General features: G+C 54.4%; 7 protein-coding genes across 7 annotated transcripts; 3 read left to right on the plus strand and 4 right to left on the minus strand.

Moving 5' to 3' along the window:
- Window positions 1-175: 175 nt before the first annotated feature.
- On the plus strand, window positions 176-5,993 carry J7T55_007799 (uncharacterized protein; the record flags this gene model as incomplete). Its single annotated transcript, XM_053134484.1, has 5 exons — window positions 176-561; window positions 639-945; window positions 1,009-1,974; window positions 2,204-4,615; window positions 4,683-5,993. The coding sequence occupies 5 exons, from the start codon at window positions 176-178 to the stop codon at window positions 5,991-5,993; spliced, it is 5,382 nt and encodes a 1,793-aa protein (XP_052987771.1).
- A 423-nt stretch (window positions 5,994-6,416) lies between these two features.
- Window positions 6,417-7,211, minus strand: J7T55_007800 (versicolorin reductase; the record flags this gene model as incomplete). The annotated part of the gene is made up of 1 exon (XM_053134485.1): window positions 6,417-7,211. The coding sequence occupies one exon, from the start codon at window positions 7,209-7,211 to the stop codon at window positions 6,417-6,419; it is 795 nt and encodes a 264-aa protein (XP_052987772.1).
- Window positions 7,212-7,703: 492 nt separating this feature from the next.
- On the plus strand, window positions 7,704-8,321 carry J7T55_007801 (uncharacterized protein; the record flags this gene model as incomplete). The annotated part of the gene is made up of 3 exons (XM_053134486.1): window positions 7,704-7,740; window positions 7,807-7,904; window positions 7,965-8,321. The coding sequence occupies 3 exons, from the start codon at window positions 7,704-7,706 to the stop codon at window positions 8,319-8,321; spliced, it is 492 nt and encodes a 163-aa protein (XP_052987773.1).
- Window positions 8,322-8,615: 294 nt separating this feature from the next.
- Window positions 8,616-9,401, minus strand: J7T55_007802 (sterigmatocystin biosynthesis protein stcQ; the record flags this gene model as incomplete). Its single annotated transcript, XM_053134487.1, has 1 exon — window positions 8,616-9,401. One exon carries the CDS (start codon window positions 9,399-9,401, stop codon window positions 8,616-8,618), a length of 786 nt encoding a protein of 261 aa, XP_052987774.1.
- Window positions 9,402-10,167: 766 nt separating this feature from the next.
- Window positions 10,168-11,100, minus strand: J7T55_007803 (methyltransferase type 11; the record flags this gene model as incomplete). The annotated part of the gene is made up of 1 exon (XM_053134488.1): window positions 10,168-11,100. One exon carries the CDS (start codon window positions 11,098-11,100, stop codon window positions 10,168-10,170), a length of 933 nt encoding a protein of 310 aa, XP_052987775.1.
- A 321-nt stretch (window positions 11,101-11,421) lies between these two features.
- Window positions 11,422-12,895, minus strand: J7T55_007804 (uncharacterized protein; the record flags this gene model as incomplete). Its single annotated transcript, XM_053134489.1, has 3 exons — window positions 11,422-11,997; window positions 12,083-12,607; window positions 12,698-12,895. The coding sequence occupies 3 exons, from the start codon at window positions 12,893-12,895 to the stop codon at window positions 11,422-11,424; spliced, it is 1,299 nt and encodes a 432-aa protein (XP_052987776.1).
- A 761-nt stretch (window positions 12,896-13,656) lies between these two features.
- Window positions 13,657-15,204, plus strand: J7T55_007805 (uncharacterized protein; the record flags this gene model as incomplete). The annotated part of the gene is made up of 1 exon (XM_053134490.1): window positions 13,657-15,204. The coding sequence occupies one exon, from the start codon at window positions 13,657-13,659 to the stop codon at window positions 15,202-15,204; it is 1,548 nt and encodes a 515-aa protein (XP_052987777.1).
- Window positions 15,205-15,440: the final 236 nt, after the last annotated feature.

A 15,440-nucleotide genomic window follows, 5' to 3' on the forward strand; every position in this document is an offset into this window, starting at 1 on the left:
TTGAAGCCTCCATCCAGTTCGTAGCCTGCTTGGTTCATAGGCTCAAATCAGTCTGCTACAGCCTCGATTCACAAGATATTCCAATATACGGACCGTTTCTAGTAATAAGACCAATCGCTGAAGGTTTCTCCAGAAAATTTGTCTCCACAAACTCTTGTCTTCCTAGACTTTCGCTATGGAGTGGGCGGAGTCTCGCACTACAGCTCAGGGCTCATCCTCGGGCTCGCCCTCAACAACGGATGAGTCTTTTGTCGAACCCGGCAAGATGAAGCTTGCATACTTCGGCAACGAGTTCCCAGCTGATAGCCTTGGAGAACTGACTCGTCGTCTCCAAGACTATAGTCGCGACAGACGGCACTATATACTGGCTAAGTTTATCCACGAAGCTACCCTAGTTGTTCGGGAGGAAGTAGCCTCACTCCCTGGGGAATTGAGGCTATTGGTGCCACCGTTCACAACAGTATTCAGCCTAGCCGAGAATACCCCACTCCGTGAGGGTCCTCTTGGTGCCGCTGTAAATGGAATGCTCTTGTGTGTACTCCAATTGGCGGCATTCATTGGGTGAGTAACTATCATACAGAGACCAAGACAGGTTGAATCTTCCTCCAATCCTGAATACTGAGCTGCGGGCACCACAGATACTATGAGAGACATCCCGACGAAGTATTCGATATTCGTGGCACAGACACTTGTCTCGCAGGGCTAGGTACTGGCCTCTTGTCTACCGCCGCCATATCATTGTCTCCATCCTTGTCAGACACACCGATCGCTGCGGCCGAGGTGATCCGTATAGCCTTTCGACTGGGGGTTGTCGTTGATGAAGTTTCGCGTAACCTGGAGCCTCGTCCACTCGACAACGTCCAAGGTGACAGTTGGGCATACGTAGTGCCAGGTGCTCAGGTTGATGAGGTTAAGAAAGAGCTTGACGCTATCCAAGCTACCCAGGTGAGATTTAAGTTATCACGTACGCCCGGAATGTCTTCCAAAGCCTCGATTATTGACCTGTAGTTCAAAAACCAGGAGACTCCAAGACCGGACATGGTCTTCATCAGTGCCTCGAGTCGCGCTTCCGTCACCATCAGTGGCCCACCAGCCAGGCTGGCGCGTATCCTCAAAGTGTCTGAGTTTTTCCGCGACCGCAAAACCATCGCTCTGCCAGTGTATGGTGGTCTTTGCCATGCCGAGCATATATACGGCAAGGAACACGTCTCCAGGGTCACAGAGGCCACTTCCCTCCACGCCAGCTTCACGCCTCGCGTGCCCGTGTTGTCGACGAGCACAGGCAGACCATTCTCGGCAAAGACCGCTTCCGGCCTATTCTACCAAATTGTAGCAGAGATTCTCACAGGCAAGATTCAGTGGGACAATGTCATCAACAGCGTTGCACAGCGGGCGAGGGCCTCAGCGGTCTCAGAGTGCCAAATACTCACCTTCCGCACATCCCTACCGATCCACGATCTTATGGATGACCTGAACAAGCAGCCACAAGATCTAAAGCTGAAGACTAGCATGAAAGATGTTATTCAGTGGATCGTCAAGCCTGAAACCCCATCCAGCGGGCCAAGGGGTCCCCAACAGGCCAAGATCGCAATCGTGGGCATGGCCTGTCGGATGCCGGGAGGCGCGACTGATCCAGAGAAATTCTGGAAAATATTGGAAGAGGGCCTTGATGTTCACCAAAAAGTACCTGACGACCGTTTCGATGTTGAGACACATTACGATCCCACTGGTCATCGCGTAAATACGAGCCACACACCGTTTGGCTGCTTTATCGATGAGCCCGGCCTGTTTGATGCGCCGTTCTTCAACATGTCGCCCCGTGAGGCTTGCCAGACGGACCCTATGCAGAGGCTCGCGCTTGTGACAGCTTATGAAGCGCTCGAGAAAGCGGGCTATGTCGCAAATCGCAGCGCGTCTACTTCCCTGTCCCGTATCGGTACCTTTTACGGACAGGCGAGTGACGATTATCGCGAGGTGAACTCTAATCAAGAAATCGGTACATACTTCATTACTGGTGGCTGCCGAGCGTTTGGACCGGGGCGAATAAACTACTTCTTTAAATTCTCCGGTCCAAGTTATAGTATTGATACAGCTTGTTCATCCGGGCTAGCGACGATCCATGTAAGTGGCTTATTGACCTTGGGGTTGCCAAGACTATGCAATGCTCTACCTCCAGATCAATGCTGATAAAACTGATGTGCAGGTTGCTTGCAATTCTCTCTGGAATGGAGACACCGATATGGCTGTGGCGGGTGGGATGAATGTTCTCACCAATTCAGACGCTTTTGCGGGCCTAAGCAAGGGCCACTTTCTATCAAAAACGCCCAACGCGTGTAAGACCTGGGATGCGGAAGCCGATGGATATTGTCGTGCCGATGGAGTGGTATCATTTGTGCTGAAACGCCTCGAGGATGCGGAAGCCGATAATGACAACATTCTCGGCGTGATACTCTCAGCCGGAACAAACCATTCAGCCGAGGCAGTCTCTATAACCCATCCTCACGCAGGCCACCAGGCAGACCTAACCAGAGAGATCCTGGCACAGGCTAGTGTGAGCCCATTTGACGTCGATTATGTGGAGCTTCACGGCACAGGCACCCAGGCCGGGGATGGGCAAGAAATGAAGTCTGTCACAGACGTCTTTGCTCCACTAAATGGCGACAAGCGTCGAAGTTCAAAACATCCGCTGCATATAGGCGCGGTCAAGGCCAATGTTGGCCACGGAGAAGCTGTGGCTGGTCCTACGGCGTTGCTGAAAGTGCTGCTGATGTTCCAGAAGGAAGCCATTCCCCCACACGTGGGCATCAAGAACAGCTTGAACCCAAATCTTCCTCAGGACCTGGACAGGCGACACGTTCGAATCCCCTTTGAGAAAACCCCCTGGCTGCAGAACTCAATTCGATCTCGCATTGCTGTGGTCAATAACTTCAGTGCTGCTGGAGGCAATTCGAGTATTGTCATCCAAGAAGGAGCACATGCAGGCGGAATCAAGATGGCCGCTGGTAAGAAAGATACGGCCGACCCACGATCAAATCATGTCATAGCCGTATCAGCCAAGAGCAAGGCCTCGTTCAGAGGGAACATTCAGCGTCTCCTTGACTACCTAGAAGAGCATCCCAATGTCTCCCTTGCGAACCTGTCGTACACAACCATGGCCCGAAGATACCACCATAACCACCGCGTGGCCATATCCACACCGGGAGATGGGGTCGCGCAACTTAAAAAGCACCTCAGCAGCACTCTGCAGTCAGCAGACTCTCATAAGCCTATCTCGCCTACTGGCCCGCCACCCATCGTCTTCGCCTTCACAGGCCAGGCTGCCTCACATCGGTCGATGAGCTTAGAGCTATTCCGCGACGTTCCCAGTTTCCGAACCCATCTCCAGTATCTGGATTCCCTCTCTCAAAGCCAGGGATTTCCCTCCTTTATCCCTGTACTCGACGGCAGCTATCCACAGGACCATACCCATCCGCCCACAGTCACACAGCTAGCTCTCGTCTGTATGGAAATAGCGCTCGCCAGGTACTGGGAGAGTCTTGGGGTCCGGCCGGACGTTATTGTGGGGCATAGCTTGGGCGAGTACGCTGCCTTCCACGTGGCCGGTGTACTATCTGCTGTAGACACCATCTTTCTTGCCGGCCGCCGCGCAATGATGATCGAGGAGAAGTGTCAAAGGGGCAGTCACAAGATGCTGGCTGTCCGCGCCTCAGTGAACAGCATCCGTGAGGCCGTCGGTGATATGCCCTTTGAGGTTGCTTGCATCAACAGTCCTCAAGATACTGTGCTCAGCGGGCCGGTGGACGACATCAACAACCTGGCTGAGAAGCTTCAGTCCTCTGCTAGCTTCAAGAGTTCTCACTTAGACGCGGCATATGCTTTCCATTCCGAGCAGATGGATCCAATTCTTGACGAATTCGAGGACATAGCAACGACAGGCGTTCTCTTTCAAACGCCCAGACTGCCCGTTATCTCGCCCCTCTTGGGCAGGGTCATCTTTGATGATAAGACTATTAACGCCAAGTATATGCGCCGGGCCACGCGAGAGACTGTCGACTTCCTCGGGGCGATCCAAAAGGCACAGCAAATCTCAACTGTCGACGAGACGATGTTGTGGGTTGAAATAGGGCCACACCCGGTATGCGTTGGCCTTGCACGGTCAATCCTCACAGCTGCACCAGTCATGGTGCCTTCCCTCCGCCGGGGTGAGAGCAACTGGCAGACGATGTCACAGAGCTTGGCTGCCGTGCACAATGCTGGGATCACGGTGGATTGGAGAGAATATCACCGTCCTTTTGAGTCAGGCTTGAGGCTTCTCGATCTGCCATCTTACGCCTGGAACGAGAAGAACCATTGGATCCAGTACAACGGCGATTGGGCCCTCACAAAGGGCAACAATTTCTACGACGCGGAGAAAGAGGCGGCGAGAGCGAAGAATACGGTCTTGACCCCGACTGCTTCCCTTCATGAACTCAGGACTTCACTCGTACACCACGTTGTCGATGAAACATTTAGTGAATCGGCGGGGCGAGTTGTTGTGCAGTCCGACATGATGGCGGCTGATTTTCTGGCTGCTGCGTGGGGACACAAGATGAATGGAGCAGGCGTGGTCACATCAGTAAGTCTTTCCACGTTCACAAGTATGAAAAGATTTGTCTTGTGAATCTAACAATTTGAATTTCTAGTCTATCCACGCAGACATCGCTTTCACGCTTGGGAAGTATCTCATCCAAAAGCTGAGACCGGGTTTCAAAACGGTTGCGGACATGGACGTAAGAGACCTTGTGGTTCGTGAGGGTCTGGTAGCACAGAAGAACACGAGAGTGCCTCAGCTCGTTCAAATATCCATCTCTACGCAGAACGTCGACGCCGGCGTCGCTCACCTCGAGTGGCACAATCTTACCAACCACGGCGCCATCGTCGACGACGAGCCCATAGTCACCGCTCAGCTGGCCTACGGCAGCAACTCAGGCGCTTACCTAGCAAGTTGGACGCCAGTGCAGCATCTCGTGCAGGGCCGCATCGAGGCCCTTGAGAAGCTCGTCGAAGAGGGCGTGGCGAGCCGCATGTCGCGCTCCATGGCATATCTGCTCTTCTCCACCAACCTCGTCGACTACGCCGACAAGTACCGCGGGATGCAATCGGTGATTCTGCATGAGCTCGAGGCTTGCGCCGAGGTTACGCTCACGACGTCGGACAAGAGCGGCCTCTGGACTGTGCCGCCGTTCTTCATCGACAGTCTCTTTCACATTGCAGGATTCGTCATGAATGTTTCGGACGCTATCGACACACAAGCCAACTTCTGCGTCACTCCGGGTTGGTCGTCGTTGCGCCTGGCACGGCCACTTGTTGCTGGGGCCAGTTATCGGACATATGTCAAGATGATCCCGACCACCGAGGACCCGGCCATATATCTCGGCCATGTTTACGTGCTGGATGGTGAGAAAGTGGTTGGTTGCATGGAGGCCATCAAATTCCGCCGATATCCTCGCATATTGCTGAACCGGTTCTTCTCGGCGCCAGACGTCAAAAACACATCTGCAGGCAAGCCGTCCAAAGGCACCACAGCATCCGCCGCTGGCGCCATCCCAGCCGCAAAGCCGGCCTCAGTCTCTCCAGCGGAGCCTACTGCGGTGTCGGTGACTGCTCCTGTGCCCGCGTTCCAGACCAAAAATGAAGTCAAGCCGGAGCCGCTAGCGCAGTCAACGCAACCACCGCCGCCGCCTGCTCCTGTCGCGGCGCCGCCAGCCGTCGGCAATGAAGTGGATAGTACTACGGCCAAGGCTATGGTTCTCTTAGCCGCTGAGGCGGGCCTTGAACCTTCTGAGCTTCAAGACGATGCCAGCTTTGCCAATTTGGGTGTGGACAGTCTGATGAGTCTCGTTATTGCTGAGAAGCTGCGCGACCAGCTAGGCGTCGCCGTCAGCAGTAGCTTATTCCTGGAATATCCGACAGTGGGGGATTTGAGGGCTTGGTTGTTGGAGTATTATAGTTAGATGCTAGTATCTAGAGTCTAAATTCGGAGTTGTTTATTCTTTCTTACAGTAGTACGGCAGTTTTGTTTTGGCAGCCGGATGCTTCATCAGAGTTGACTAGCACCTACTCCCAGGAGAGTTACAACAAACGGTTGATTAGGTTCTTAAGACTCGATTTGCTTTTACCGCACTGCATGCTCATGGGTAATATGATATGCCACACCCGAGATTCTACCATGTCCGAGTCACTGAAGTCGACCAGTCGAACAAATTTGAGCCTGTACTACCTAGATTTATCACAAATCATGTGTGAGATCGAATTGAAGACTGGTATGTCTTAGTGATGATCATTTTCTTATTCCTATATAACCCATACTTTCACTGTGATACGTGTTCTAAAGCAAGCTCAGGCCGTGTCCATGCCCCAAGCCAGAAGCTTTCACCTCAAGCCGCCCCGCCGTCCAAAGTGATAACCTTCCCGTTGATCCATTCGGATTCTTTGCTAGCAAGAAAGCAGACAACACGAGCAACGTCCTCTGGGTAGCCATTCCGATGCAAAGGAGAAGCATGAGCTGCCATCTGCTGGCGTTCCTCGGCTGTGTACTTTTCTCCGCCGGGAATATAGTGCTGCGAAACGGCATGAAACATATCGGTAACAGTGCCACCAGGTGCCACGCCATTTATAGTGATCTTCTTGTCGCCGCAGTCTTTGGAAAGGACGCGGACAAAGGAGTCGATGGCGCCCTTGGAGCCTGAATACAGCGAGTGCTTCGGGACGCTAAAGTCCCTCGACGTGTTGGACGAGGTCAGGATGATGCGGCCGCCCTCGCGTAGGACACGGTAGGCCTCGCGGGCGACAAAAAACTGCCCGCGCGTGTTGAGGCTGAAGACGCGATCAAATTCGTCCTCGGTGACGTCCTTAAGGTGACCGAAGCTGACGGTGCCCGAGTTGCTCACGGCGATGTCGAGGCGGCCGAAGTGCGCGATGGCGGTATCAAAGAGCCGCACTGTCTGCGCCACGTCGCGCACGTCGGCTTGGATGGCGACCGCATCCGACCCGAAACTCTTGATCTCGGCCACGACCTTCTCGGCTGCCTCGGCGGACGCGGCGTAGTTGACGACGACCTTGGCGCCAAGGTGACCCAGCCGGATTGCAATGGCGGCGCCTATACCGCGGCTGGAGCCCGTCACCAAGGCCACCTTTCCTTCAAAGCGGCCTGGGATGTATGGAGTAGTCATTTCGTAATGTGGACTTTTGGAACAAAGGTAAAGGTTCGTGGAGTGAGTTGTCAAGAACCAGGCGCCGTGGGGTCCAGAGTGTCTGTACGGTCACAATATGTGTGTGATATGTGTACTGAGGTAGCTTATTTCCATTAGTTTCAACCTCAATAAGGCATCATGTCGTATTATTTGGGGTTCCTTCTTGCCAGGGACGGAATGGATGTCACCGGGAGTCTCTGGTCTGACCCGAGCCCGATCCCGTCCACGTCCGGAGCCCGGAGAACCAGTCTGGAATACCGAAATAAGCCGGCTCGGAATTCGATTCGTGCGAATGAGCCGGATTGAATAGATCAAAGGTGCCGAGCAGAGCCTTGGTCATTGAAAGGTTTACAAACATTTGATACGGAGTAGTATATGATGATCAAGTCGCTAGGTACTCGATGACATGCATGTACGCGACCTACTATTGCCGGCATTTTTCTTCAGCAATCCCCTCACAACATCTCAACCATGTCAAAGGCTGTCGGAAAATTTCCCGCGTACAATGGTGCGTTTTTAAAAGTTTTTTTGGCGGTGTCGTATTGACATTGAATCACTGACTGTGATTGTGAAGATGCCGTGGGCTGTCAGGCTGTGCTGTTCGAATGGGCCGAGAGCTTTGACACCAAAGACTGGGACCGGCTCTCTAGGGCCCTTGCCCCATCACTCTATGTATGATGCTTCTTACTTGCGCTTGAAGCTGTTTCCGCCCTAATATAGCCTATTTCTCAGGTCGACTATACGCAAGTGATGGGCCAGCGCTGGGAATCCATGCCCGCGGAGGATTTCGTGGCTATGGCCTCCAACGCCCATTTTCTCGGCAACCGGCGCATCAAGACGCAGCATTTCATTGGCGCGGGCAGATGGACTCAAGCGGCAGAGGATCACATCACTGGCTACTTCCAAATGCGTGTGGCTCACCAGAAATATAGTGACGATGAACTTTCTACGGTATTGTATCAGGGCCACGCGCACGGGAAGGCGACGGTCCACTGTTGGAAGATCGATGATGTCTGGAAGTTTGCGGGGCTTGAGCCTGACATTAGGTGGGCAGAGCATGATTATGATAAGATTTTCCAGCCTGAGTAGACCTGCTCGTGCTGAGAAAGATGTTGATTTCGCCAATTATATATGGTTTCTTTTGATGCCATTCTGAAATCTTTCCTGTTCTTGCTCAGAGGTGACCCCCATTGGAACTTGTATTGACTACTTGACCCCCAGCATAAGATGTCGCAAATCCATTTGGACGTCGTTGCTACTACTCAAGGGCTGAACATCGACATCCTTTCCACTTTGTGGCAAACGCCGATGAAAGTTTGGGTCATTGAGAACTTTGAGATAGACTTCAAAATCGCAGAGATATCTATTTCTATACACATCTATTCAACGAGGGCCCGTATTCGCTGGCAAATAGTTGTGCAAAAAAGGGAAGAAGTGCCTCAGCAGACCCATCAGGATGCACATGGGCGTCCCGGTTGGAAACTTGGCTCTACCATTTGTATTGACCACGCTGACATTCTTCTGATCGTAACGCCCCTGCTCGTCATCAACTGCCTCGATCATCGCGGCGGCGAGGTCCAGGTACGACAAGGGACTATCCTCATCCGTGAGACTGAGCGCATGGCCGCGCTGTAGGTCTACTGATAATGCCCCGGGTTTGACGTAGATGGTGGTCAGCCATTCCTCGTGCCCGCGTAGCAACACCTCAGTCTCTTCCAGGTCCCGATAGACGTGGGACGCCGAGCGGTGGAGGAGGGCGCGCAGGAGGCGCGGTATGTGGCGGGAGAAGTGGTCGTCGACGGTGGCTGAGGAGAGCAAGACGAGCTTGGGTTTGGTGATGGCGTCGGTGATCCCGGAACTAGAGCTCGAGAGCAGGTTCTGTAGGGCCTGCACGGTGACAGTGGCGGTGTCCTTTGCCATATGGCAGCCGGGCACGTTGTCGTTGGTGGAGACGACAAGGAAGACGGCATGGGTGCCGCGGACGCACGAGGCGACGAGGTTGACGTCGTGAATGTTGCCCTCGAAGATCTCCACGCGGCCGCCCTCCTTGACGTCGGGCAGCAGGCGGAGAAGCTTTGATTTATTGCGGCAGTAGGCGTGGACCCGGGCGTCTGGGTTCCTCAACAGGTTGTCGATTAGGGCCAACCCACAGTTGCCAGTGGCGCCCATGACTGCGTAGGTGCGCGAAGGCATCGTTCTTTGATGCTTACTTTCAGACTTGGAGTGGAAACTGCTCTACTATAGAAGGGACTTTGATAAAGACGGACGAGAGAAATTTACCAGTTTCTTATATCTGTACATCGTTGAAAGATTTGACTGCTAAACCCACAGTACTTAAAAAGACCCATGACTATGATCGGTGTCAAGCTCATCTTTTCATCCTCGGGATGAATTGTAGGTCCGGCATTTCCATGGGGAACGTGCGGATGATATTACGAGGTACAGCACTCGACAAAGCAGCATATTAATGTTGACGCCTGTGAATTAAGACATATAGACGGATCAGTTCCATTTTAGTTCAAAAATATATTATTCATGATCGAGAGCTCTAGACTGGGTACCTAGGAAATATTGGTCCATACCATCAAGGGCTTCATACATATTGTCCCATTTTATTTGACTAAATGCTCTGTTATGCACTTCGTTGTTTACTGACCAACCGCAAAGCCAACGTAATCACCGCCTCGCCGAGATAATCATGCTCTGCGGTCGTGTGGCGGCTGTCTCGTCCACAGGTTGATGCGGCAATGATATCTCACGTTCCATACTCTAGTGTGCTGTCCTTTACCGCATGACGCAGCCAATGGGCCTTCGGGACATTTTAATCCCTCGGGGTATTCTGCGCCTATCAAATCCAGTACCGCCAGGTCGGAGAAATCCGCAACGTCGCATTTTCCCAGGGACTTGATTCCCGCCATCTGCAGCAAGCTCGTATTCAACGTCGTGTGGAAAGGATGATCTTGACAGGATAGTACCCCTTGACACTTTTCCCGCCCTCGAGGAGGTCGTCCAGCTCCCGGTACAATTCCGCCAGGGCGTCTGGGAATTTAGACACGAAGGGGAAGGTGGCAAAGTGTGCCTTGACACCAGCTAGGTCAGTCACAAAGCTCCAGCCCTCGTCATCTTCGTAGGTCTCTACGTCGTCCGGCCCCGTGTAGTTGGGTTGCTTATCCCGATGTGCCTCCTCCGGCGGCAACATGCCCTGAATGCCACCACTGCGCATGTTCAGGTGGATCCGCTGCGCCCCGGCCTCGAATAGTTCCCGGTTCAGCGGCGCGACGTTGTAAGTGCCCTGGGTGCGGGCCATGACCTGGATCGTCGCCTCCTGGGCCGCGGCATCGCCAATCTCCCTGAGCAGCTGCCGGCCGCCCTCATGGCTGATGCGCTCCCATAGGCCCTGAAGCTGAGTGTCGTGGAATCGCGCCGGGCCGAACAGTGCGACTGCCAGGGTGCCACCCTGCCGTAGCTGCCGCGAGAGGGCGGCCATTGCCTCGTCCTGCGGGTGGGCAAAGTGCAGCACGTTGGTTGCGAAGACCATGTCCACGCTTCCTGGCTCGATGTCCTCGGCGTCCTGCAGCTTGGCGGTGCGGAAGATGAAGCCGTCTGCTCCGCGCAGGCGTTGGCGTGCTAGCTCGATGTTCTGCGCCACGATGTCCGAGACGATGACGCGGTTAAAGCGTGAACGTAATGTTTTGGCGTACGGTCCGTTGCCCGCACCCACGTCGTGGGCTGTCCCAAAGCGTCCTCCATGCGCTCGGTGGTAGTCAAAAATCCGGGTGAAGAAATTTTCTGGAACTTGCGGTCGTCCTTTTAGGTAATTATTCCAGAAATTGTCATCTTGGGCAAAAACCTGGCCATTCGAACCCATCGTGTACAGCACAGTGTATAGTTACGAAATTGGAGGTAGATAAGACTTATTGGGAAAAGGAAAAGTTCAATCTGATTCGCATATCAGAAAAGCGCTCGTTTAAAAGAAAGACCTGGCGTGGGACAGCGGCATATTTGAGCTTGGATTTCTTGCAATCCGCATTCTGTCGGGCGATTGCAGTCGGGCCAATAGACTATTGGTGGTTCATGATCTATTCCATATGAAAAGAAATAGATCGAGAAGTTACTATAGCTCTCTTCTGGACAATTGCAAACACAAGACCGCCCAGAACGTTCCCAGCAATCCGACTTGTAATTATTATCAGTAAGCTTGGTACTTTACGACCAACACCATGGTCAAATTACTGTGCGAGCGAAGGTGACGGGTAATGACCAGTCTCCCCAGCTCATCCCTCACGTTCTCGATAGTGCTCGATAGCTCAGACAATTCCATCTCATTTTCGTTGCCCAATTGGTACATGGATAGGTCCCGCACTCGCGCAACGCCCTCAACCTGGGGGTCGGCGATGGAACCTGGTTCCGGCAGGAGACGAGCCGTCGGCACGAGGATCAGCGCGCTACCGGAACGGATGAGGTCAATATGGACGCGCAGTTCTGCCCGGAAGTCCGCTCCGGCAGTGTCTCTGGCTGAAGCTGGCCGCAACGAGGGTGGATGTATGATGTAGACGGTGGCCGCAGTCATGGGCTGGGCCGTGCCAGCGGCCCGATAGGTCACAGTGATATCGCCGCCCCGGCTGGACGAGCTCGGGCGGCCATGGCTCCAAGCCGGGGCTCGGATCAGCGGTGACGAGTTTGCGTTGTCAATCTGCACTATCAGGCGGAGATTGGGAAACTTGTCAGCAAGCACTGCTGCCATAGGCGTAGATGTTGCGCCAGCCTGCCGATCGGGTGAGAAACAGATAAGTCACAAGAGACCGTATATGCAGTGTAGCATGAGTGCTGACTGGATGTGACGATCTTACCTCTACGATGCACGCGGGTCCCAGATTCTTCCACTGGAGACCCGAGAGCACGTCAGCCACGGCCTCGTCCTCGTGATGCAGGCCTCCAGCGAGGCTGAGGTAAGCGAACCACTGCCGCTGGAGTTTGGGGCCCTCCTGGAGTGCTGAGTGGAACGAGCGATTAGAGTTGCGGGCGAGGCTATAGGCGCACTCGGTTGGTTCCTCGGACGCGCCAAAGCGGCGCGTGGCGGCGGGCATCTGCAGGGCCGCCGGTGCAACCCAACGAGCCAAGAAGATGGCTGCGTCTAGTAAAGCTTGATCTGTGCAAAAACACGCCGATAGGCGTGTATGTGCCACACAGCCCGCGTTGCGCTCTTGCAGGAATCCTGCGGTGCCTAGCAGTCGGACGACCCGGCCCAGCTGTGCCGTGGGGACCGAAGTAAGATCGGCGATGTCTTTCATTGGGACTTGGATGCTCACATCAGACGGGATGCATGTCAGGATGCCGAATTCGGCAAGCCACTGAAGGCAGGCCAGCATCTCCACCTGCTCGTGCGCTATTAGTGATCAGTGGCGGACGCCTCCTTCTTAATGAGAAACATGAGTGCGACGTCAGCTGCCAGTGTGGGGACGTACCTGGCGGGCAAGCTCCTGGAGAAATTCGGTCGGGCCAACGACAAGCCTCTTGATAGATTCCACGCTGGCGAGAATCTGGGCCTTCGCCTCCTGGGACGCGTTGCTCACAAACTGACCAGATGATGGTTCCGTGTCTGCGAGGCTCTTGATCGCGGCAGAGAGCGCGTTGCTGTGGCTTTCGAGGGCTACTCGATCCATTCTGAGGAGCGCAGTCACTAAGGATTTTCTAAGTGATACTCAACCAAGTGCCTCTAGGTGGTGGTGAGCTGAACCAGGAGGTACTTAAGTAGTGTAGTGTGGGGCTGGAAGAGGGAGTCGTGAAGACAAACGAATCCTTCCAACTACTTGCAGTTACTTATCTGTCAAGCTGTGTACTTATACTAACTTGGAATCCAGTATGCCCACTGCCGCACCACCCGTTGCGCGGCACATACGCAGGATGCGATCCAGCCAACCGACGTGTCGCTTTGATCCCCGGCAGCTGTCTGAGTGAGCAACATTACCTATACAGTACATCCTTCAGCCACATCGTAGTGTTCCAATCTGAACTGGTATGAAACCAAGCCCAAGCAGGTATATGCGAAAGCTAATTGTGCCAACAAGCTAAACGTGTGACCACCCTCAGCTAGGCAGATAGTGTTCTCTAGCACCGCTGGATGCTCTAGAAGACGGGACAGACATGTGATTGGCAAGATCTAGGAGTGCACAACTTACACAAGCAGTCTAGGGCGAGTTGAGGCAGATAGTGCCTTGGAGGGAATTATATGTACTCAACTACGTGCGCTTGCCCCCTTGGCGATAAGGTGCGCAATGACAGTCGGCTACTTATATAAATAATTATCCAAAGAGAATCAAATGCCCAGGTGCCCAGCCCTTGGCATACTGCATTGACAGTCTTGTCCGACCATCTCTTGTTTCGCTGCGTCTGCGGCTCCGGTGCTACTCGGAACAAAGGCTCAATGGCCAGTCCGCACTCTGACATGCCTGTCGAACAGGCCACAAACTCGATCAGAGCGGCCACACCATCTGGCAGCAACGTGGGCGGCTCAAATGCGGCTCTGCGCATCAGCTGCCAGGCCTGTGCCACGTCCAAGGTCAAATGCCCCAAGGAGAAGCCCTCATGCTCCAGGTGCGAGAGCCGGGGCGCCATCTGCCAGTACGTTGTGACAAGGCGGCCGGGGCGCAAACGTGCAGGCCGCGACCCGGGCCACATGGCGAGCTCGAGCACTGCCAGCACCGTGTTCGACTCCATCGCCAACAAGACCCCGAGCCGCCGGTCATCCGCCACCCGCTTGATGCCCAGGAGCAGCGCCGAATCGACTGTGGCCAGCGCCACGACGACCCCAAACTGCCTGGGCGCTTCATCACCTAGTCCAGTCATAACCACATTGGCCGGGGCGGATGCCATTTTCACAGCCGACTCCTTGGATGCCTTCTGTTTCTCGACGGAAGAAGAGGTTGCCATGATCCCGGAGCTCGCTGATTTCAGCACTGATGTTGGGGACCTGGACTTTCTTTCATCCCTGTCTGCCATCGCGTCGCCCTTTGACCTGTATGGGCCGGACCTTGGCAGTACTATCATCCCCAAAGGGAGCGATGTTGGCTCACTTCTCATGCCCCCGGATAACATCACTTCCGAGTTTCCTTCGCTGGAAACTTTACTATCAGCCGACTCACATAGCGCATCATCGCTGAAACATTCACTTGCGTCATACAGCTCCCCACCGATCTCAAGGTGCTCAACCAGCAAGGCCGATGACGTGCGCTTCAGCAGCACTTTGGCATGTGGTTGTTTGACTCAGGCGCTCGACCTTCTGAAGACCTTGTCTATAGTGGACTGCCAAACAACTTTTACTACGTCGGGTATTCTGACGCCAACCAGCCCAGGCACACCCGGGGCGGTCCAGACTGTTCTACACGAGAACAAGCAGGGCATAGAGGCCGTTCTCAGCAGGCTGGCATGTGCAAACTGCTCTGACGACGTGTTCCTGCTGTCCGTCCTCACCATCACCGTCCAGAAGATCCTGGAGCGATACGCCATCGCGGCACGCATCCGCTCGGGTGACTTAGGTGGTGGTGGTGAGGCTGAGGCGGGCAAGTCGGCGACGGCGAGACACGCTGTGGACGACTTCCTCAGCAACGCGGACAGAGGCGCAGCCAAGCCATTGGTGCTAGCGGGCTACGGCGCCGGGGCCCGTCTCGACCAGGATGACCGGGAGCGGGTGGCACAGCTTGTCCTCAGCGAGCTGCACAGGGTGCAACGCCTCGTAAATAAGCTGGCTCCCAAGCTGAAGGGGGTCAGGGACGCGGACGGCGACCACGCCTCCGGCCCCAGTGATGTGCTGCAACGGCGGCAGAAGGTGCATAGACGAAAAAGGGAGGACGATCTGTCCCCGGGCGTGGCCTTCTCCGAGGGTACCTTGGAGCAGATGGAGCGCGACATGCGCAAGAGCCTCAGTTCTCTGTCCACCGAGATCATCAGCAGGATTCGGCAAAGCCAATTCTGATCACGGCGTAATCATGATGTTCTAAGCCGCAGCGTCCCAAGGACAGTCTTACTTAGTGAGCGAGCGATCTGGCGGCAAGACTTGCCAATTTCTTCTCAATCAAGAATTATACAGGAGACGGTGCCGGGGTAGACCAAGAGGAATCAATCAGCAGTAAGGGCGGTTTGTCTGCCAAAAGACGGCCGTGGACATTTGGACACTGAACATTGTCTGATCCATAGGAGTTGTCACAGAAC

Source organism: Diaporthe amygdali, assembly GCF_026229845.1.
Source record: "Diaporthe amygdali strain CAA958 chromosome Unknown NODE_45_length_313557_cov_64_577745, whole genome shotgun sequence".
NCBI classification, from domain to species: Eukaryota; Fungi; Ascomycota; class Sordariomycetes; order Diaporthales; family Diaporthaceae; genus Diaporthe; species Diaporthe amygdali.